At 38.4% G+C, this 24,337-nt stretch overlaps 1 protein-coding gene across 3 annotated transcripts in view; it reads right to left on the bottom strand.

Annotated features, from left to right (window-relative positions):
* Positions 1-24,337, bottom strand: part of clcn2c (chloride channel 2c) — a 164,666-nt gene that overhangs the window by 66,574 nt on the left and 73,755 nt on the right. For all 3 annotated transcript variants that reach the window (XM_063492667.1, XM_063492669.1, XM_063492668.1), the window contains 8 exons: positions 23,347-23,478; positions 21,211-21,339; positions 20,110-20,243; positions 16,940-17,017; positions 7,788-7,866; positions 7,104-7,229; positions 4,892-4,976; positions 1,593-1,694 (listed from right to left, as the gene is read on the bottom strand). In XM_063492667.1, coding sequence (XP_063348737.1) covers positions 1,593-1,694; positions 4,892-4,976; positions 7,104-7,229; positions 7,788-7,866; positions 16,940-17,017; positions 20,110-20,243; positions 21,211-21,339; positions 23,347-23,478 — 865 coding nt within the window. The remainder of the gene's footprint in view (positions 1-1,592; positions 1,695-4,891; positions 4,977-7,103; positions 7,230-7,787; positions 7,867-16,939; positions 17,018-20,109; positions 20,244-21,210; positions 21,340-23,346; positions 23,479-24,337) is intronic.

Below are 24,337 nucleotides of genomic sequence, written 5' to 3'. Positions count from 1 at the left end.
AGCTTTCAGTGTCAATTTAAAATCGTAAAAATATGGTTCAAATTAAAACTAATATGTGCAAATTAATATTTAATTTCTTTTAAAAAGATTTAAGGTTCAATAAATGCTCCATTTTCAAAAAAATTGAATTTTCTGGCAATGATTTCATGGTTGAGATCTTACAGGGTTAAAAAATAAAAAATAAAGTTACAAATCAAATAAGCTGCTCTCATTTGTCCATAATATTCCTTGACACTGATCAAGAACAGGTCACGTACATCATAATGCTCCCAAATAAAGAAAAAAAAAGAGCATTTCTGCTATTTTGTCTGATATCTGATGCTACATAAACTTATTTTAATATTACAAACCCTAAAAATTCCTAATCTGAATTTGGCTTTTACAAGTAAAAGGACTGATTCTTATATAGCGCTTTCTACTCTCCAGGAGTACTCAAAGTGCTCTGTACAAGATGCCACATTCACCTATTCACTGTCTTCTATGCTGTTAAGTGCTTTCTAGCTACCATTCACACTCCGCTGGATGCAATGTTACACGATGTGCTCATTTTATTTTTTTTATTTTATTAATTCAGTAGTGGACAGGTACTATTAACAAAAAATCTAATTATAATCAGTACCTAATACCCATTTATAAACTTCTGACTGTTTTTTTTAGGGTGAGATAATCACATAGCAGCAACTAAACGCATTTCAGTATGTAGACATGCTCAAGATGACCTGCTGAAGTTTAAATTGAGCACCAGAATGGGGAAGAAAGGTGATTTAAGTGACTTTGAATGGCATGGATGTTGGTGCCAAATGACCTGAGCAACTCATTTAAAGTAGTGAGATTTGCCCACAAAATGATCTCTAGAGTTTATATTATCCACCAAGCAGCAGTTCTCTCTGTGAATCTGCTTTGTTGATGAACTCTGAGTTCATAGGAAGTCACCTGTCAACTGTTTACAACCAAGGTTTGCAGAGAAACAAGGATGTACAACATGCTGGATTTTGAAGCAGATGGCCTAGCGCAGCAGAAGACCACACCAGGTAGCATTCTGGTCAGCTAAGAACAGGAAACCAAGGCTACAGTTCACACAGGCTCTCCAAAATTGAACTACAGAAGAATGGCAAAACACTGCCTGGTATGATGACTCTCGATTTCTGCTAAGCACCTTTAGTAAGTTTGTGGTGGAACGGGAGATTGTTATTGTCGTTTTGAGCACATTCATTTATTTTCATTCCCAGAGGGTCATGAAATTGCAACTTTCATTAAAGTTGCAATTTCAAATAAACCACCCACACAGTACTACAAAGCAATTACAGTATTAACCAATTATCAAACACTATTTCTGCATTACTTTGGCCAATTGTAAAAACTATTAACTAAAATTTAATCAACTTACATTTTCCCATTTTCAAATGATGGTTATTGTACAATGTTATCCTGACAGTTGACACAAGTTTAAAGTAAAAATGCACCATGCTTTCTGCTTTGCATAGAAAAAAAATGATCAGACGTTACTATATCACTTGAGAAAATGCAGTGAATATTCTTTCTGGTATGTACTTTGTATGCACCCATTGCTTTATTAAGGTGATTATACTTACTTTTTCATTAGAAATTTGTTGATGACCTTCTGTTTCCTCATGAACTGGACAATGAGTCGGTTCAGGTAGACAAACAAAGCCCCACCGAAACCACTGGCAATACTGCAGACAGAGAAAACAAGTAGGACTCATTTTTTTCCCTTTCCCCACCCCGGTATAATGCATCAAATCAAAACAGAATGGAATAAATTTGTTTAAGTGTAAACAAAGCAAAGCATCAGCGCATCGAGTGCAACATTTTTCTCACTTGATCCACCTCCATAGGGTGTCCCCAGTGCATTTGGCTACAATAAAAACAATGAAAATGTAATGAGTTTCTAATCGACTGGAGGTGGTTGCTGGTAATAAGTGCAAATGTAATTCTGTAAAGTTGTGGGGAACAGGAAAACAAAGAAATATGGGAATGGAGGAAAAAAGAGAAAGTACACAAAACATGTGGGAGGCATATACTGTAGATGGAGAGAAATAAAGACGAGCATGGAAAAAAATGAACAGGGAGTCACAGGCATGAGACAGTAGGAATAAAAGAGCGAGAACACAGTGTCAGATGGGGATTTGTGGGGGAGTCTCAGACAAAGCGGAAAAAGAGGTTTATATAAGCGCGCATTTAGAAGCTTGGTGGGAGTCCTCTTTATGGGAGTGAGAGCGAAAGAAAGCAGAGAAAAGGTGGCGGGAAAGAATAGACTCAGACAGCTACGCAGACAACCTAATGCTTATAAATTTATCCTCTTGCATTATTAATTCCATCAAATACCTTTGAATAAATAATGAACAGGATGATGAGGGAGTCTTTGCCTCTTTGGCACAGCTGAGGAAAATGCAGCACGTCTACCTTTTCATGCACTTTGTATGGTACACGTAAAAAAAACAAAAAACCCCGGTGTCCTCTGTGTGTGTGTGCGTTTGGGTGGGGGTTAAGTGTTGGAATCTGGGCTTGTGCTCATGATTAAAAGACGGGTGAGTGTACCGTTTGAGGATAACAAGGTGTTAAAGCTATGATCAGGCGATGGTGTACAGACCACCGAAAAAGAAAAAGAAATAAAATGAACACATCAAATGACTCAATAAATTAACGTAGCATTAAGTGAATTAAAAATAACAAAAAATAAATAAATACAGGGCCTTCATTTATGAAAGGTTTTTCTGTATTTATATACATTTGCAGAGATACCCAATCAATGCATTTTCATTCTACATTCCTTCCATATTCAATTCTTTTACTTAATTTTTCAGTTATTATTGTAGACAACTTTACTTCATCATGCAAATGAGTCAGCTGTCACACAGGGGAAACGCTGCACTCATTGGTTGACTGATCCTTACAAGTAAAATAAGTTAAGATACAATATACTTTAAAATGAAGGCCCACATTCAAGTAATGTTAGAGAAGGTGGAAAATAATGGAGCCTGTCAGTATTACTTACTTTCATAATAATGGTTAATGATGAGTTCTACTGATATGCATCTTTGATTTTCTTTTAATTTTTTTTCTGTTAATTTCAACTGTATTTTTATTTACTGAGTTATTCACTTCTCCTAATTTTGGATTTTTTAGTCTGCAACACCAGAAAAAAAACTGCAACAATTTGCTTTATAAATAATTTGCCTAATTGGCTGTTTGTCAACAAATCCATTAATTGTTTCTCTGGTTAGGCTTTTGTTTTTTACAAGAAAATTTCTGAAATGTAAATGACATATCACTCATTTTTTAAAATATGATCTCACATTTTCATTGTACATTTTTGGGAAAATGAATCAATTTTTCGACAATATTTTTATTTTCTGATTTTCTGTTGCTCATTGGAGGAAGTCGTCAGCAGAATAGTTTATAATAAAAGTAATCACCCTCCTGTTGGCCTACAAAAAGTCCAGGTACACACATTATGGACACATATACATGTGCAAGAAGTAGGTTGCATGGCAGCCTTCACATGTTGAGGTGACCCTCTCCCTCCTAAAACAGTAAACTGTAAACAGTAAGTAGAGTAGTGTGTGACTCTTCAAAGACATGCCCTTGGCAGCATGTAGCACACACCAAACTCTTCCTGGCCTAGTTGACTGAGACACTGACCGACTTTCCCTGCTTGACAGCTACTGGCAGGGGAAGATGGAAACTACAACGATGCACCGGCACGCACGCACGCACGCACGCACGCACGCACACGCACGCGCACACACACACGCACACGCACACGCACACACACACACACAAATCTGCCAGTGCGCACATACAGACTCACACAGTGTAAAACTAGAACTAAGCACTCTGCTGCCTTCTCTGGAGACAGTGTACTGTATGTGCAAGCCACTGATGCAGTGGTGGGTGTTAATGCCTCCGGACAAAAAAAACCCCCAACTAAATATGAAAGAAAGAAAAAAAAGCCGAAGGATGAAGAACAAAGATGACGACCTCCCCCCCTCCCCAAAAAAAGAAAGAGAGGGATTGTCTTCTCTCTGGGAGTCATTACACAAGTTACACACAGGCACATGCTTTCATCTGAAAAAGAAGGACAGAGTATGGAGCAAGAGCACCCCCTCCAAACTCTCCACCAGCTTCCTTCTAGGAGCCTGTGGTCTCTTTCACAGGCACAGAAGAGCCCTCAGGCTAGGACAGGATAAAATAAGATGTCCCTCAGTGCGCTGGCAACTGTTGCAAGCTGAATAATCCATGTTAGGTGACTCACGCAGTCCACCCCGAGGTAACACCTTCACAAGCTACAGTAAGTGGATCTCCTGAATAATGTCTGAATTTATGAGGCAATCATAATAAATGGGAATACCTGTCAGAGCAACCAGATGGACAAAAAACTGACTCAGAGTGGATGAATTTATTTGAATTTTTTTTGTGAAACAAGCTAGTTTCCATTTTCTTACTAATATTGGTTGACAATCAGCTTTTTATTCATTTAGGCTTGGTCTTATTTACAGTATGGACCTGCTGGGTAATGTCTAATTGATGAGTTGTTGTTTTTTTTTTAAACTCTCTGTCTCTCTTCCACAGCATGTCTTTATCCTGTCTTCCTTCTCTCACCCCAACCGGTCGCAGCAGGTGGCCGCCCCTCCCTGAGCCTGGTTCTGCCGGAGGTTTCTTCCTGTTATAAGGGAGTTTTTCCTTCCCACTGTCGCCAAAGTGCTTGCTCATAGGGGGTCATATGATTGTTGGGTTTTTCTCTGTATCTATTATTGTACGATCTACTGTGCAATATAAAGCGCCTTGAGGTGACTGCTGTTGTGATTTGGCGTTATATAAATAAAACTGAATTGAATTGAAACTAACTTCAGCATCTTAACCAACTTACCCAATGACAGCGAAGGCAGGAAGCTCCTGGAGGTCAAAGGGAAAGTCTAATCGGAAGCGGGTTTTAAACAGGGCTGTGATGGTCTCTGGAGAAAGAGAGAGAGGACAAGCCACTGTATCACTGAACAGACCTCAAAGTCATTAAGCGAGGTTAAAAACAGGTCTTCTAAACACATGTAGGGCAATAAATAAAATATATTAAAGCTACTGATGCATCACTGACTGATCTGACTGATGGAAGGAGTAAAAAGGAAAACTTCAGCTTACTGTGGAGGTGATGACCAAAAAATGGTAAATGGCCTGTATTTTGTATAGCTCCTTACTAGTCCCTAAGGACCCCAAAGTGCTTTACACATCCAGTCATCCACCCATTCACACACTGGTGATGGCAAGCTACATTGTAGCCACAGCCACCCTGGGGCGCACTGACAGAGGCAAGGCTGCCGGACACTGGCGCCACCGGGCCCTCTGACCACCACCAGTAGGCAACGGGTGAAGTGTCTTGCCCAAGGACACAACGACCGAGACTGTCCAAGCCGGGGCTCGAACCGGCAACCTTCTGATTACAAGGCGAACTCCCAACTCTTGAGCCACGATCGCCCCAAAACTCCAAACCTCACAATACCTGACCACATTAAACAACTGGTGGGAGAAAAGGCTGTGAAAAACTAAACCACTAACAAGATCCTGGAAATCCCAAAGAAGTTTGGACGCCTGCCACTGAGAACTTCTCAGTTTACTGTTTTGGTAGGAAGAAAATTCTATTTTTAGCACATCCAGTGTTCTTAGTCATATGGTTTTATGTGCAGCAAGTCTTTGTCCTTTACTCAGTATATTATTTAGACTTGCACACATGTAACTAGTAAAATAATGACAGAGCTTCATTTATACACAGATTAAGGCTCAAGAGGTATGTAACACTCCAAGAGCCAAACCTGCAAATATCAACATGTGTGGTATCCACAGAAACCTTAGTATCTCAGCTAAATGCTCATATAAACCATTTCTACAACCACCAAACGCAGCGAAAACGAGCAATGATTAAAAGAGCAGTTACGTAAATGCGCAAAAGTCCGCTAAACACACACAACCGAGCCAAGAATTCTCCAGACTTCAGGTAGCCATGAAAACAATGGCTAGTTAGCTTGCAGGGCTCTCACGCATTCCAAAACACCAAGTTTCACCATGCTCCAACCAAAATTCACTAGACAAGCTGCAAAAGAAGACCACAAAAATGTCACTGTGATTCTATTGGCTCAACCGATTAAAAAGAGGTGTCAATCATGCAAATTGGCCAATAGAGGCCGAGGCTACAACCCCTCAGAGTTTAAATTGCCAGAGGCCATTTAAACTCACCAGGGTGCAGGACAGAAAGGGCCCGCTGACTGGGAATGTGTGGTTAATTCTTCAAAAATATTCAAAAGACAAGCATTTCTAGGCATGGTAATGAAGTTAAATAATTTCTGCTGTTTAATACCTAAAAAAATTCAACTCGCATATGGTGTCCAAGGTGTGCCAAAATTGGACATCCTGTACAACACCTGGACATTTATTTATTAAAAGTCCTGCAATTTTTCACAGTTTCACTTTGGAAGCATAAATCTTTGTTTATAAATTCTGCTTTTCTGGATTACAGTGTCAATTAAAGCATATTTTAAAAAGGGTTATATGCTAGAAATTATTTGCTATTATATTGTATGTTATATGCTAAAAAATAATATCACAAAAGACTGCATGAAATTGAAAAATTTGGACCATTCAATCCCAAATTCATAGCAGACTGACTCCATCTTATTGCTGCTTTTTCACTGTTTTAATTCACAAAAGTTGCTGTGAAGACGTGACGTGATGGCTCAGTGCTTGCAGACCTGGTCCCCGTCTCCAAACCACTAAAATATTGGACCTTAAAGTGGACTCACTCAGATCATTTCCAGCCTTATATTTGAATTCTAACTGCATGACTCACAGCTCGTTCCTTATCGATCTTAAACTGAGCCTTGGTGAAGCCCCTCAGTTTATCCACTGTTTGAACCAACTATAAGGCCACTCTTGCTTTGATATGACTTTTTTCTGATTTTTTGCCCCTCAAAAACAAGAGACACTGAACATGCCACTAGCTACTACAAAAATGGATTTGATTGTGCTGGACTAAGTGTTCCTAATAAAGTGCTTATACTGTCTTATACTAAGTACAATGAACACATCAGTCTTACCTTCATCTCTGTTCCAAACAGCTAATACCCTGAAGATGAAGGCACTGAAAGTGGCAGCAAAGAAGCCCCTCCAATAGTTCCTCACAGCAAAGAATGTGGAAGTTACTTCAATACTGAACAGCACACCTGAAACACACAAACACCACAAGGCATGAGCACTGACATTTAAAATATGCATAAACAAGTTAAACGGACTTTTCTTGACATGCAGACTTCATGTAACACTCATGTAACAACAACATTTCCTTGCGTTGCACACAGATGAATTTGTTTGCCAGCGTCTGTATTCAGACATGATCTCCATTTTTGGAAGTGTCATTTACCTCAGTTAGCTCAGGCTTAGCAAGATGAATTCATGGTGGGTTGGAAGCACAGGCTGAAGGAAAACCAGCTAGAAGCTAAATAAATTATGTCACTGATACAAAGGCGTGTAGTGTGCTCCAAGGCTGTACCAGGGCTCTAAATTTAACATGAGATGATACGAGGGTGTGCAGAAAGAGAATACCTGCGCAAAAAAACATTTCCCATGAAACAGCACTGATTGCTCCATCCATTTCAGCAACATGAAGCCCATTATATGTTAAGTGGGTTACACATTGTAAAAGTTAAACAGTGCTTACACATTTAGCTCATTACAGAGTGTGACAGGCTTCAGGTACTACATCACGTTTGCTTTGGACTCACCTCCTATGGGGGCAGCGAAACAGCAACCAACTCCCACGGCACAGGCTGCTGCCAGCATCTCTATGTTCCTCGACTCATTCTGAAACCACACAGTGGTTAGATTTCAGTCACCAGCAGTCATTCAACAGCAACCACAACAACAACAACAACAAAAGCGAAAAGGAAAGAAGTGAGTCAATTATTACATTTTTTTCTATGACACACTTTTAATAAGACACCTAAGCAAAAAAGTGCATCCGGAAAGGATTCTGTGTTTCACTTGTTCCACATTTTGTCATGTCACAGCATTATTCCAAAATGGTTTCACCTACACCCTCCATATACATGCTCCATAATGATGAAGTGAAAAAGGTTTGCTTAAATTTATTTTTTTATCAACTAAAAAAAACCTCCTCCTCCTACTCATAACAACAACAACAACAACAACAACAACAACAACAACAACAACAATAATAATAATAATCAACAATTAACAAGCAAAATAAAATATTCCTAAATCAAAGCAAAATTGAATTTCAAATGAGTACAAAACAAATTGGATGTCTTAAAAACAAAACAAGTCAAAAAATATTTTAAAAAATACCATGGATATATGAAAATCATTTTTTATATTTTAAATTAAACAGTAATAATATTAATGAAGGATCATATAATGAGCTGTGTCGTAAGACAGTCAGAAAGACAGTGGGAAAGGGACAATCATGCTGCATGAGTGCGGGATGGACTGTGGTGCATTATGGGAATGGAGGTTTTTTTCCTTTCTTTTTGACACTTCTGGTCTTATTTACCTTCATTCCTATGAGACCGATGTCCTTCAAGCAGCATGACAGTGGTAAAGGAAAGTTACTGCGTTGAATTGAATTGAATTGAATTGAATTGAAGGAAAGTTACTGCGTGTTTTACTTTCACAACAGAATATTTTATATGGAAAAGTTGGTGTGGACGAGAAGGTGCGTGTAAGGCTTAATATTTAGTAAAACAAAGTATACTTCAGAGAACTTTCCTCTGTGAATGACAAGTAGGGATGCATGGATTATGAATTGTGAATTATTCTGAGCAGATTCCAGGACTGCACATGCAATTTTGTCTGATGCAGATTTTTGTTGTCTTTATTTTGTTTGTCTCATTTCCCCTGTTATCCCACCAAAACACACTCACAAAAAAAAAAAAAACTGAAAAAAAAGATGTTTTTCAGTCTATCAAACATTTTTTGAACATTTAGAAGAAACCCCCCCCCCCCAAAAAAAAACAAATCATGTAATACCACACTGACCAGGGCCATCTTATTTGCTGACATTAGTCAGCAGAGTCTAAAAATAAGCTGATCCTCACTAAAAAACTGAATCACACACTAGCTGCTTAAAATCAGCAAAAACATGTAGCAAAAAAACCTCCAAAACAAACCACTTAATAAATAATCTTTACTTGCAAATTATAACTTATTACTTCTTTGGAATTACCAAAAATCCAAATGTTAAAAAAAGGGTTGGCCACTTACCTAAAGGGAAGTTCTAACCCAAAAGACCAAATTATTTATATTTCTGTTCCCTCTGCATGAGGCTTAGTTACTCCAAGTTCAGAAAGTTACTGCTTATCTCCGTTGTCACAGATTTTATTTTAAACTGATAAAATTCTCAGTTATATGATTCAATCTACTTTCAAAAATATAAAAGGATAAAGTAGAAATGAGTTTTCAGATGTTTTGGCTTCATTCATCCTTCCTGCAACTCAAAGGCATGATGCCAATACCACCATGCTTCACTATAACAGCTGCGGTGATGAGCTACACATTATGCCTGGACTTCTCCCCAAACAGTTCCACTATTGTCTCGTCAGAACAGATGATCTCCTCCCTAATGGACTCGTTTAAAGTACTCTGAGTGAACTATCCTTTGCCCTACTGTATACTGAGAGAGGTCTATGGAGCTGCTCTACCATGACTGATGATACAAGATGGTCCTCTGTTTTGCAGGTTCTCCATCTTTTGGAGGACTTCTAAAAATCTGCTGGAGTTACCTTTGTGTTCTTGGACACTTCCCAATCCACAGTGTTCTGTTTGGCCATTACAGACCCAGTGGCCTCCAATCAACTTCTAGACAAATCTGAAGTAAAACTAAAGTTCCACTAAAGTACTTAAAGAAGGACAGACTTGCTGTTTTTATTTCTAATAAATCATAAATAATAAATGCAGATAAAGTAAATTCTCAGCTCATTTTCACTAGACTCAAATATTGTTGGGTATGAATAGTACACACAGCGGCTTTGATAAAGCTTTACAAATGCTAATAAAAGAGCGTGTGTGTTTTTGCTCTTCTCTTTCTCCTCTCTTTTAGTCTTTAACTGTATTTGAACAGTGGGTTATGCATGTATGTATGGGCTTACATAAGAAATAAAAACAAATCTTTCAATGGAGCCTGACTAATAATTTTAAGGTGAAACAAATGGGAAAAAACTTTATTTCTAGGCTTAAAACTAGTGCTGTCAGCGCTAATCTCGTTAAAACGGCACGCCGTCAACGCGTTAACGTATTAATGCGTTAGCGCTGTTCAGCCCCATGCACGGGGCGATCTGCGCTAACTCACTAACGGAGATTTGCGGCGTTAATGGGGTTATGGTATTAGTGTCATTTTAACGAGATCAACGCTGACAGCACTACTTAAAGCATGTTTTGTAGACTGGATAGTGGAATAAGTAACAAAAGGAGCTCAGTAAATCAGTTTGACTTTAGCTGTAGGGATGAAGGAACGTTCATGCCGGGAATTTTGCAGCTGAATTACCTTAATCCCTGTAACACCGGGCTCCTTCAGGAAGCATGGGAGTAAGAGACACAAGTTAAGCTAGCAAAGAACAAATGCAAGAGTCTTTTTCATTACTGCCTAAACTTGCTGTGTGATGCTACAAGACTCAAGAAACCGAGTCCCCGGTGTTTTAGCATTAAACTCAACATTTCCTCCGCTGACATTTACAGCTCAAATAAAACGCATTTTATCTTATAATATCTAATCAAATGCCAGCTGTATTCAAACAAGAGTACTCAATGTGTATGGGAAAAATATGAAGTGCAAAAAAGAAAAGAAAAAAAAGCTGTTGTTGTTTTTTTTTTAAAAGTATGGCACTCTGAAACAGAAAGCTAATTTTTACAGCCCGCAGGCTGCATTAGCATACTGTACTTCAACCACTAGAGAGGACCAGATACTGCTGCAAAGGGACTCTTCACACATCCACACAGGCAAATACACACTCAGCATTAATATGCCATAAAACGCATGACAACACTCTGGAGGGATGAAGAGCAGGATGGAGTAACAGAGGGTTACAGGTAGACTATTTAATGAGGCCCATGATAGGGTTTTCAGAAGAGACTAATATAAAGGAAGAGAGGCAGATGGAAAATTTAACAGAAAAATAAATAGCGGAACGAGAGGGAAAATAATGGCGGTGGAGGGGCAGATTGCATTGAATGACGGTTGTAAACTAATTACTGCTGCTACATTTAAATTGGCTGGATGTAAAAGTCAGAACAGACCGGAACGGTTTGTTTTCACGTATACGGACATATGCAAAAGCAAAGAGCATTTTTACTACCTTTTATCTTCACCTGAAGTGAAATCAGATAATGAAATGCGAATTTAAATGGACTCTAGTACATTTTTTATTCACAACAATTAGCATTAAGACTATCTTTTGGCTGCACGGTGTGTTACATATTCTCAGAAAGACGTTTCAAAAGGTCAAATCTATGCACCAACTGCACGACTCTTCCTTCTAGAATAGCGTTGCACGATTCACACTTAAATTGATTCTTATTTGTCATCTTGTACTAGGCCTTGAAAAAGAAAAAAAGAAGAAGCTATTTTTGCAGCATCTCCCCTTATCCAGCTTTCCTCTAAATGGCTATCCTTTGTAAATACAAGGTTTGAATCCAGGTGTGCTCACAGACTTGGCTGTATGCATGAGAAGGACATATAAGGAACACCAAGGAAAGAGCTTTGTATTTTTAGCTAAGAGATTTAATATAATTGTTCAGGCAGCTGTGGGGTATTATGTCTAAATGTGCAAGTCCGCCTTAAGTATTCATGCCCCTGGTGTATTTATTTATATTCACAATATGTGGCCTTATTTTAGAAAGCATTCTGTCCACTTTATTTAGAGAGTTTTATCGTTTTTGGACAAAAACTTATTTTGGAAGAAGTTAGCCAGCCTGCATGACATCAACTTTTTCTAACAAAGTCAAAGTCAAGTTTATTTCTACAGCACAAGAAAAGCTGTTGACCAAGGTGCTGTGCATCTAAAAATAATCAAATGACATAAAAACATAGGGCAAGAATTTAACAAAAGAAACAAAATGAGAAAACCTGAGTAAGAAATAAAAAATAAAAGTAACTCATTCCGATTTAAAAGCTAGAGAATGAAAGTGGGTTTTTGATGTTGGGGAGGTCCTGATGTGAAGGGGCAGTTTGTTCCACAGTTTGGGAACAAACAAACACAACAGCCACAGCAAAAGCCTGATTCCTTTTTTGCTTTAATCTGGACCTCGGGAAAGCTAGAAGGATTTGGTCAGCAGTTCTCAATGATCTTGAAAAAGTGTACAAACTACCAGGATGAACTACAACACGGGGCAAAGCAATCACAGGAACTTTGACGTGTATATAGTGTGAAGAGAGACTTTGGGTGGCATCATTATAGAGCAATAAAGTCCATGTAGCGAGTAGGTCCAGGTGGCTGGATGGGTCAGCAAAACATTATCTGATATTTGTATTGGCAATACAGTGTTTACCTTTAGCTTAATGGTGTATTGTTGATGCGGAGTAGGGATATAGTGGCTACAGCATAGACCCTTTTCCCAGTACCCCAGCTTTGTCTTGTACTTTCTTCAACTTCTCAACTTTTCACCCCCCCCCAACGGATATGCTCACGTCTCACGAGAAAAACAAAAAGTCAAAGGTTTTTCTGATTTCCTTCAGCTCCCAGCTTCCTCTCCCAATGGATACACACTCAGAGTAATTTCCATCTGACTTTTTTTTTTTTCTTCTTCTCCCTATTCTCATTAGCGCTTCCAAAATTTCCATCTCAATCAATGAATACGTTTCTTGGAAGAAACGATGAAAAGATGTATTTGTGTACAAATAAAAGTGATTCAAACTTCAAAAAACAGGATATAAGTGGTTGTTGACTATACATGAGCTGCAAGAGAGCAATTCCTGAAGAAGAAAGAAGAAAAAAAACTGAACTTTTTAACTGCCCAAATAACAGAGGGACAAAAAGTTAGAAACTAACTAACAACTAATAGCTCTATGTTGAGCCTATGTGCTCCATAAAAAGTAATTAAAAAGAAAAAAGCTGCAGGCTTCAGCATCCCGAAAATCCACCAACCCTGCTGGAAATAAGTTCCAGCTCTGGTCTTCACCTTCAAATATTCTTTTTGTTCTTCCTTCCCCATTTCTCTTCGTCATTACCCTTTCTTTCAGGCCTTCTGCTCTCTTTTTTTGTTACTTCAAACTCAAACAGCTTGAAAAAAAGAAAAGAAATGTCAGCACCCCCTCCTTCCGCTGTGTTCGTCATCTCTTAGCTTTTGTTTAATTTTATTTCCTGCACTTTTCCCTGACCTGGTGATTTTGCAAGGGTTGGCTCAAGATATTGCAAAGTTGCTTTTGTGAACCGTTCTGAACAACTGAAACTGCCCTCCATAAATTCCCTGCCTACACTGAAAGACCCATACATACTATGCATTAATTTGCATCTTAGAGTAAATGGACTTAAATCTCACAAATCCATGTGCCATTACAAATGTAATTGCAGATCCACCAACTCTAGATTGCATAAGTTACATTCATACAGTTACATTTTGAGTCTATACTCACATATAGTGGGCATTTAGTTCTGGATGAGAAATTCATGTATATACTTTAAACTAACTCGCTATTTTTTGCTTGTCATTCCTAAACTCCAACTAAAATCCCCCTCTAGGACTCAAATTTTCAATTTTCTGATTCCATCTTAATGTCAAAGCAGTTGGTACGTCTAACCAGAAATGCATCTATTAGGTCTCCTTCAGAAACACAATAGTAACTTTAAGGGGGTTCATTTATATTTTCATATCTATTTAGCTTTGAGTGCCCACATTAACACTGATGCAGGTGCAAAAATGTTGAATCTTTTAGTTTTTGTAAAAATTTAGGAATACGCTTATTTATGTGCAACACGTCCTCAGAATTGTCGGATAAGTCGGATCAAGGGGGTATCTTGTAAAGTTAGTCTTTAAAAAAAAAAAAAAAGAAAAGAAAGAAAAAAAAGATTCTCTCTTGTGTTACTGATCCTCTGCTGCAGCTCAGCAGGGGCACGGTCTGTGTCAACATACAGGGGTACACTAAGACTTTCACTATGTTTGTATAATTCAGCCACATATTTGTTTAAAATTTCAGACTCTTCATATAACAAGCAGCACAGATTTTGTCCCTCATCATTTCCGCTGGAAGCACTTTATAAGGTGGTCTTTCATGTGAACATCACACATGTTTTGTTCAAACGTTTGATCAGTTTGATCGGTTTTCATAATCTCAGGAATTAAAAATGTACTAACGCTATGCTAATTAATTCAGGTACGTATGTATTTGGTTAAGTAGCAACCAAGGCTTATTGTCTATTTGGTACAATTCTAGCAAGTACTTTGAAAAGAGAGTTTTTCATCTAGTGTATATCTGGCATTCTGAACAGGCCTATTCTAAATTTTATTTTGATTTGACTTGTTTTTTACCTAGATAGAACTGTAGTTTAAACATTTGCTAAATTGTTCAAGTTTCAATGAAATGAAAATACAATTTCAATCTCAAATATAAGAAATATTTTATACAAATTCCACAATCATATATATTTGTACATTTCACAGGTCAGCTGAGTATACAATGGAATGTCAGATTAGAATTAAATAGATGTTGGCCTTGGAATCACACCAGCACATAACACCCTCAGAGGGTCTCTGGTATCCCTTTTTCAACCCTGGCCTCTCTAAGAGGTGTTCCCGTGTATTGACACTGAAAGACCACACAGTAGCAATCTCCAGCATTGCTTCTTTGACCCTGGGCAAAAGTGACAAAAACACAAACTGGGTTGGAAAAGGATATTAACAGCAAATTATACTGCAAAAATTAATTAAGCTGCTCCAATAATTATCACTTTGGCTTCTTTTTTTTTTTTTTCTTTTTTTTAATTTTCACTCCCCCAACCCCAACCAGTTGCGGCAGATGGCTGTCCTTTCCTGCGCCTGGTTCTGTCGGAGGTTTCTTCCCTTTAGAAGGGAGCTTTTCCTCCCCACAGTTGCTAAATGCTTGCTCACAGGGAATAGTCTGATTGTTGGGGGAACTAGTAATTCTTGTGAAAATTAAAAAAAAATAGCCTTAAATAAATAACAACCAAAACAACAAATGAATATGGTCTTGAACTTGGGTACAGTTTTGCTTAAAAACTGCATCAAGTTCTTACCAATCACCAGTCACTGAGATTTAAACTTAACAGAGGTTTTCAGTAGATGCAACCATGGTATTGATTTGAAAATTCTACGCAATCACAAACTTGGGTGTCCACAGCGCCCCGCCATTCAAACACGTCGATCAAACAAATTGCGGGAAAACTGATTAAATAGTTTGCAAAATTCCTGCACATGAATCTGCCTTTGCTCTTCTAAAAATAAGCTTTTACTGACCATCAGTCATAGCATTGGTTCAGGCAGGCTCAGCCACAATCATGGCCAGTGAGCTAACCTCATTGCCTGTGCCAGTTGATACTCTTCTAAACATCCAAATGGCAATTCTTACATTGGGAAAGGCATTAAAACCGATTTAGCCAGCCCACAGGTGCAACCATCCTGCAAGCGGCTTTGTAACCCACCTTCACCCTGTCAGCCACAGCAGAAAATTAAGCATCACTCCTGGTCTCATGTTCTGTGCTGAGACAACAGTTCATCCAATCCAAGAAACAACACCAAATGACAAATGTTGTAGCTGTTTACTATCACCAGGGGGCAGTGACACGGACAAACAGTCTGTGGACTACTGCTTGTGCCACTTTTGGTCGTTCATCCAGTCGTGGAAATGAGTGAAGTTAACATAAAAGAACTGAAACTGGGTGTGCCCACTAAAAACTTGGTTTTCGTTCCCGATGGTGGGCCACCAGGCTGTGCTTTTCATGCTGTTTTTGTTTTTTATCTTTGATTTTTTTGTGCTTCTGTTTTCTGTTTATCGTTTAGTTTTCAACCACACAGCGAATCAATGTCGAGCTGTGTGCTGCTGGTTTGCGTGGACTAATACACACACAAATGGCTGCAAGTCCTACATTAGGAAGGTAAGCGAATGTTTTTGATTGCCAATGCTGAAATCCAGTGCTCCAGCACACAACTAAGTATAGTTTCAGGCTATGGCGCTGATATTTTTAATCCAACGCAAGGACAGTGTTGGAAGAGCCTTTCAGACACTTTACTTACTCACATTTCCAGCCACTGTTTTGGTTGTACGCCTCATGAAAGTCAAAGAGGAAACCCTCAGCACATCACTAATTCGGGTATGTTGGTGCCAAAGCCCAGACTGTGGCTCTGAACTTTAACAACATTCAACAAAAACCCGCTTTCTGATGTCTATCGGAGTCTCAGTGCTGTTCATAAATGGTACTGGAGACTGAAGATGATCGGTGTTTGACGGCATAGAGTCTGTTCTTCAAAGAGCAATAAACTGGAGTCTTTGCCAGCAACGATGAGACCATATGATGCGTAAGTATACAATTTTCCCACAATATTTATGAGAATGGTGAGCTAACCTCATACCTTTTTTTTCCATGTGCAACCAACTAATGTAAAAAGTCAATAATAAATATCATATAAAGTGAATATGTAGTGCTTTTTGGCTTGGCTTAACTGCTGAGTACATTCACCAATAAGGTAGGGTATGCATACAGCCTGAAAGGAGAATCCCAGCTGAAGCTTTAATGGGAATATCAAGATCACATCTGGATTATGGCATCAGGACAGTTCAGACCAACAATGTGAGATTTTAGCTTGAAAATAAAGGTAAACTATTAAAATGATTACAATAAAGTAACAGTAGATGTTTAAAATTATATAAAGGATGACTTTTTTGTGTTATATTAATAAGTGTTAGCCTTACCTCATAGATTCCTCCAAACAGAGACATAAACTTGCTGAGGAGAGCTGCACACAGACTGGCGATGTGCACAAAGGGACCCTGACAGGAGGAATAACGCAGACAGAAATCAGGTTAAAAAAAATTACAAATTAAGGAGCACTCTGGGCTCCTCTTTATTGTGAGTCAGTCACACAAGACAACACAACTCTTTGAAAACACATCAACAGGGAGAAAGTCAGCGGGAATATTAACATTCAGAGTATGAGGTTCAAAGTGGAACTAACAGGATTAAAAGTGAGAGCAGCAGAAAAGTGATGCTCAATTTAAAAGGCAGCGAGAGGCCTGCTCTGAATCTAAACGCTGGATGTTGCTGCAGTGCTGTGTAACCAGAAGGGCCTGAGGGCTGTTTGTGTGCACAAGTGTTAGGAAACAGTGTTTTCCTGCAAGAATGTCTTCAGGCAAGGCTGTCTTTTGTGGGTGTAGGAAAAACCGTAAGTAAGTAAAATTTTATTTCTATAGCACCTTTCAAGACAAAGATCACAAAGTGCTTCACAAAGAAGTACCAGAGCATTTAAAACAAAACAAACAAAAAGTTAACCAAATGCATTTCCAAAAAGATGAGTTGACACCTGATCTGTTTTTGCTACAAAAAACCTGAAAAATACTCAGCGATATAAACAACATCTGCATCGTGAAGTAAAGGGATGTAAATATTCCCAGAAAAACAGTCTTCTCTCTCCCAGCTGAATCAGAAAACATCCCTGTACCTTCCTACTTTCCGTCACCTGAACCCAAGGGATGATGCAGGGATGTGAATGAGCAGCCAAAGGTTCATGTGCTGTAGTATGTGAATATACAGAGAGATTTAAGGCAAGTCGTTTCACAACACATCCTACCACTGTTCAGACACCTTACTTTGACCTACGTGGGTTTCTGACAACCAGTAATGATTTGAGTGGAAGCCCGTCTTCTGAAGCGATGTTTAATGTTTATTTTGAATGTTGTAAAAGCCGGCATTCAAAGCTGAAAGGGCCCAGCTGCTAGCGAGGGCTCTGTATCACAACACAAAGGTTTAATGCTGTGAATCACTGAAACTGTGCTAGTAAACAACAAAAGCAGAATGTGGGTCAGCGCTTGGGTTTTGCTGAAAAGTAAAAAGAGAAACTAGATTGTGTCTCATAAAGGTAGCGATAAAGACATGGCTGTCCGTTTCTGTTCTACGAAGAAAAAACATACTAACTGCACTTCTGTTCAAAACAAATTTGACATCTTAACTTATCTTACTAGAAACTGTTAGTCTTCACTCTGTGCAAACATACATATAATACATGTATTTGTCCACCAAGCTTTCTTGTCATTTCTTTAAGCGGTCTTCAGGAATAGTTCTCCAGGCTTCTTGAATGACATTCAAAGCTCTTCTTTAAATGCTGGCTGACTTTTATTTCACTCTCTCTGAAGATGATCCCTCACTGCTTCAATAATGTTAAGGTATAAGCTGTGAGGACTCCACCAAATGTCAAAATCCCCAAGATCACTGGCTGCAATGCAGCCCCTAACCATAACAGACCAGTTACCACTGACTTTCAGTTAAGTTCTTGCGAAATCTGGCATACCTCAGCCTTTTCTCTCTGTTTCCCTTATTTAAGACTAGCCTCTTGACTGCCACTCTTCTACTGAGACCACTTCATATGAGGCTTCAGTGAATGTTAGTTGGATCAATTGAAGGGCCAGATGCATCTCTCAGGTCCTGTGTCAGAGGATTTTTTCCTATGTCTTAAGACATGACTTTCAGATACTGTTTATCAGGTAGTTTTGTTAGGCCTGCCATTTCTTTTGTCCTTCACCATTTTTTTAAGGACACACTGCACACTGTGCTTTAGAAATTACCTGGTGCAAAAATTATATTTTATGTCTGACAAACTGGGTTACCTTTGGCATTTTTCATAGATTCAACTAAAGAAATGGGAACAAATTAAATGTTTTTGTGGCAGGCTACTAGTAACAAAGTGCCAACACACACATACAGTTCTGTTATGTCTGTTATGTGTAGACAGAACACTAGTTTATCCCTTGGGTTAAGAGCATTTTTTTTTTTTTTATTGAATGATTCATAGGTTAGCAATCAAAAAAAATATTCCTCTGAAAATAGTCCATTATCAGGACTGGAAAGAAAATGAGTGAAAAACCAGCGAATTTCCAAAGATAATATTTGAAAGATCGTCAGAAAGCTAGAGAACTATTGCTTATGACCACTTTAAAAATTATAAGAATGTTTAGCTCCTTGGAAGCAAAATATAAAGAAATGAGAGGTGGCTCAAGACTTTTGCACAATGCTGTATGACCAGTTCCACAAAACAATAGTAACAACCTACAATAACTGTAATAGCATGGAATTTCCAACGAGAGCAGGTTTTTCCTCATGCAGAATATTATTAGTACTTCTCTGAACTCTTAAGGTAAGACTTCTAGTCTATAGATTATCAATAGCTAAAGTGATAACTGACCATAGTTAAAGCAATAGTTAACAACTCACTTTTTCCAGTTTATAGAAATAGAAAGCTCAATTTTGCTCTAAACCCTTAAGAATTAATTTGTTATACAACTGAATAAACAAACAAAAATAAAGCCAATACCAAAATTATATTGGAGAGAAACGTAACACCAGACAGAATAGTCTTGCTAAAAGCTAACTAGCCTAGCTTAGTAGACTACCAGTAACTACAATCTCGGCCAGATTAATGAGATATTGTTTTACATTTTAGAAGTACAAATGTATTCCACCTTTTATTTTTTTATTCCACCTTATAATTTGCGTAAGTAGGTATAGAAATGTTTTAAAATGGCCTATTTTTTTTTTTTATTAAAATGTTAGCTTAGCTAGGAGCCTTTAAAGTACAAAGTCCTTATTCTCAACTTCTCTGTTAGTATTGTTAATGCAGGCAGACACAAAAGCTTAATGAAAGAAACTGATTTTCATCAACATGTGTGAAAGCGGCTTGTATTACATAAACTCTTATTAGTCACGTCCTGCAATGACTGACTCACTGATTAAAAAAAGTTGTCAGTTTTTTCTGTGTCTCTAATGTATTGTCCATCCCATCTTCCCATTCAGAAAGCTACTTGTATTCATTTGTATGTACACACCATGCAGTACATGTACATTTAGAGTGGGTGAAGCAGATTTGTTTTACCTCTTTGCCCAGTGGCATGCCACTGCCCAGAGCACAGGTGAGGCCAATGACTTTGGCCACAAAAGTTTTGAAGGTGAGGTATTCTTTTAGGACGACTCCACGCAGGATGGTCTTCATCTCTGGAATACCTGAACCTGTAATAGGACAACAGTAGGCACGTATAGCTGATTGTTTTAAATCGAACATCATTTTTCCAGCTGTTATCATTCTCAACTAAATCTCTAAGAAGAAATCCAACTATTTGATAAGAATTTAATAATCATATTAATTAAGATGAACAAGATTTTGATCCAATAAATTCTGATCAGTGCATGACATCACATCTGTGTTTTTTCTACCTCACACAAAAAAAGATCTCACCATCTTCCATCCTATAAGAGGGAACAACTTCTAAAGCTGCAACTTGTATGAACTTGGGTGCCAATTATAGCCTGACCATTATTATCAGACTATTATGTTAGCAACAGTCAATAATGTTCAGTCTATCAAATCACAACATGCTTATACTATTATTTATGTAGTAGGGGTAGTACACTGTGTTTTGAAGGAATGTTTTTTTAGTAAAACTACTGGTGATATTGTGTCGCTATCATTAAATTTCTAGTATTAGTTGTCAATCACTATATCATTCTAGTTCAGATTTGACCCACATGTGGACTAAAATAGTTCCATCTCACCTTTTGGTTTTTCACCCTAGTGATAGCCTTCGCTTGCATCAACATTTCTTTGTACCTCATATTCAGAGTTCCAGTGAACAGCTTCAAAACACAGGTTTAACACCCTGGATCTTTTGTCATGGAATAACAAGTGAACAGGCCTCACCTGGCAATGAAAGTCTTTGATAGTCACTTGCCCAATTACTTTTGACATTCTAAACAATGGAGGATTGTTTATAAAAATGAATGCAATACATTCACTCCCTTGATTTAAATCTTATAGTCTGCACTTCAGCCACATTGACTGTTTGATTTAAAATCCATGCTGGTGTTTATTTTTGGCCCTGCAAAATTAATTGATTATTTTGTGGTTACTCACTCACAAGGTCTAAATTGGTTAAATGCAAGTGGTTAGCAAACCAGTATTATTTTTTACGTATCATACCAACAGCCTGTGGAGCAAGGATCTGAGTGAAGCCTGCGGAAAAGGTGATGAGGACAACGGGGTAGGTGACCCAGGCCAGGTACTGCAGGAACACATTACTGTCCAGACCACCGTACATCCACTTCTGTGCTGTGGACACACAAACCAGGACAGACGTGTAAAGCCACCATCCACTGAATAAAGCATCGCAGACACACTCCACAGGAAACAATGTGTTCATTTCGAATACAGTCAAAGATAAAACTTCACAAGAACAAACTGATGAACACACACACAAGCGCACAGTCAATGCACAACCAGGAGAGCGGCTGTATAAATATTTTTAAAGACATGAAAGATGTGTAGCTGTGTGGTTTTTCTCTGCACAGGACAGGTAGTTAGTCATGTTCTGGATCCAATTACGAGAACTGTACAGCATAACTGGAATTGACAAGACTAGGTTAGCATCCTCTTGAGAGCGTAACACACACACACACACCGTTTGAGAAATCCATTTGAATTAGACGCAGTCCTGTGAGGTTTCTGATCAGCTCTCACAACTTTCTTCAATCGTTTTAAAGCGTCTTCCTTCCTCTTCCTGGACTGTACAGTTTACTTACTGATTAATCCCTCATCCTCATCATCTTTTTTCTCCGTTTCTAAATCTACCTCCATGTTTGATGATAGATGCCATAAGAGGCCTTCCATTCATCCTTGCTGCCACCCTTTGATCAACCTTGAATCCCCAGTTATCCCTCCACCACTCTCTCGGCTTCCTTTTTTTTTTTTTTTACTCACTTCTCTCTTACCCCCAAACTTTTGCCTGCTACACCTCCTTGGTTTTACTCCTCTAAAGATGTTTCACACATCACAAGCTGCACATTATTATCATCATCTGCATTCATTTCCAACAGGGCTCAATCCTCAGTAAAATCTTTCTATTTACAAGGTCCTGTAGGGACAGATCAATAAAAGCATTCCTAATTAACTACCACATTATGCAGATGTGTCGATAAAGCTCTAGGAAAGAGTTTCACTCTGCAAAACTCATCACAAGAAAAAAAGCTTAATGTCTTGTATTTGTCTCGATCTATATAAAGCAGAACCCTGTCACATTAAAAAAATAATATACTCTTATTTTGATTTTTCTAGCCCTTCCTGTTGTGTTTTTCCATTTCCTTGCAGGAATAACCAGATCACCGTTTCGGCGGTCCTTGAGATAATTCAGCTGCCTCTCCAAAAAGTCTGTTGTCTTGCAGTCCACTGTTGTGGTCTACGGGTGGTTGGAGAAGTCCTTGTTCTGCTTTAAATGCCGACTGCAGTTCTGCTGCATAAACTCCACAAAGGTGTAGAGCTACACAAAGACTAAATTGGCAACTGCTCTCTAATGTGGTGGAGCTGATCTCAAATAACAGGATAAAAGACTCACTGGAGAGGCTGCTGATTACGGCCTGATTTACTTGCAGAACCACCTAGAACTCCCACAGCTTCCGCCAAACAGTTCTGCAAGTTATGCTGTTAATAAAGCAAAACTTGCTGTCCAACTGGAAGAAGGTCCAGCACCAAGTCATCAGGTGTTTTAAAGCTTTTTTTTTCTCCATTATTTTCAGCCCCATGAAAGGCTTAAGTACCATTTATTGCCATTCTCTACCAGGCATTTAACAAATCCCAAATACGCTTAAATGGCACCTTCCTGAATTTAAAATCTTCCCAACCACTGGCACATCTAAAGGTCTTTCTCCTGATTAAATTTCCTTGGGAAAAATTTGGTATTAAAAAAATGGATGGGAGAATTACAACAGAATATAAGTTGAGCGAGGCTTTATTTTTGCCATATGGAAATAATTTATTTTCTCCATTTCTAAAGCACTTAATTGACTAATTCCTTATGTCATGCTAGTTCAAATTCTTATTTTCCCTTCGTTTACACTTCATGTTTGTACACATGGGTAAAAGTGTTATCTGAAAATATAGACTCAATATATTTTCCCATCTCTGCCATCTCACCCCTTTACCACCTCCCCCTTCCCACTAACTTCTCTCTCTTCCCACTCTAATCCCAATATAAAACAGTCTGTACATTACTTGCTTGTGTTACTATTGGCACTCTCCATTCTCAAACCCACAGGTGAAAAATGCAGTCCCTTGCTTGCTTACCTTGTAGGCAGATGGCGATGCAGAAGTCCACCACCCAGCTGACCAGGGCCATGAGGAGTCCCAGCAGGATGAGGAAGATCCAGTCCTCGCCGACACGCGAGATCAGGAACTTCTGACAGCGAACCGTGCAGACTAAAGGGACGGCAGGAAACAAGGTAACATGTTAGGACTACATCACCCAGAGATTGGCACTAACACTTGGACGGGGCAAACAGAATATTTTCAAAATTAGCCAATAATAGCTGTGTTTCCATCCAACAGTTTCTGAAATATTGAGCACCAGTAAACATGCTGTCTGCTTAGAAAACTACTTCATCCTAAATGCTACAACACTTTAGTGGTGAGTGATTTAAAAAAAAAAAAATCTAAAAAAAAGGCAAAAGTTCATCAGTTTCCTAAATTTAAGATCCATATAAAGTCCACACAGAGTCCAGCAACAAGCAAGCCATGGGAAACACTGTTTTTTGAAGTAGGTGAATTGCTTTTCGACACAATTTAGAATTTTTCTTCGTAAAATTATGAAAATGTAAAATAGAGGACCACTTCTTCAGGGGCTCCATGAGAAACTGTTTGCACGTTAGATTGCTCATGGAGACATGTGCTTCTGATAAATTCTTTGAATGAGATTTCAAGGCTGTAAGGTTTTCAATCTTGTGAAAAGTCAATTCATTTATGTCAATTCATAAATTCTAGACAAATGAGATGTTCTATTCTGAATAGACTTTTGTCTTTGTGGTGCAACTTAATAACAAATACCTATTATGACAGATCTGTGAAACCAAAGAGTAATCTTTGACTTCTTTGCATTGACTTGAGTTTTTAGACCTGAAAACCATTTCCTTTTTAAATAAAAAACTGGGATGGAAACTCAGCTAGCTGAGACGTGGAAGCCACATGTTGGAAATGTTACATGGGATGAGAATAAATCTGTCACTGTTACCACTGGCAGCCATGTATAGCAGAGGTTACGTCACATTCAACCCGTGTCCAG

Source organism: Pelmatolapia mariae, linkage group LG14 (assembly GCF_036321145.2).
Source record: "Pelmatolapia mariae isolate MD_Pm_ZW linkage group LG14, Pm_UMD_F_2, whole genome shotgun sequence".
Lineage (NCBI taxonomy): Eukaryota > Metazoa > Chordata > Actinopteri > Cichliformes > Cichlidae > Pelmatolapia > Pelmatolapia mariae.
Note: the sequence above shows the minus strand (reverse complement) of the source record. Positions and strands in the feature narration are given on the sequence as shown.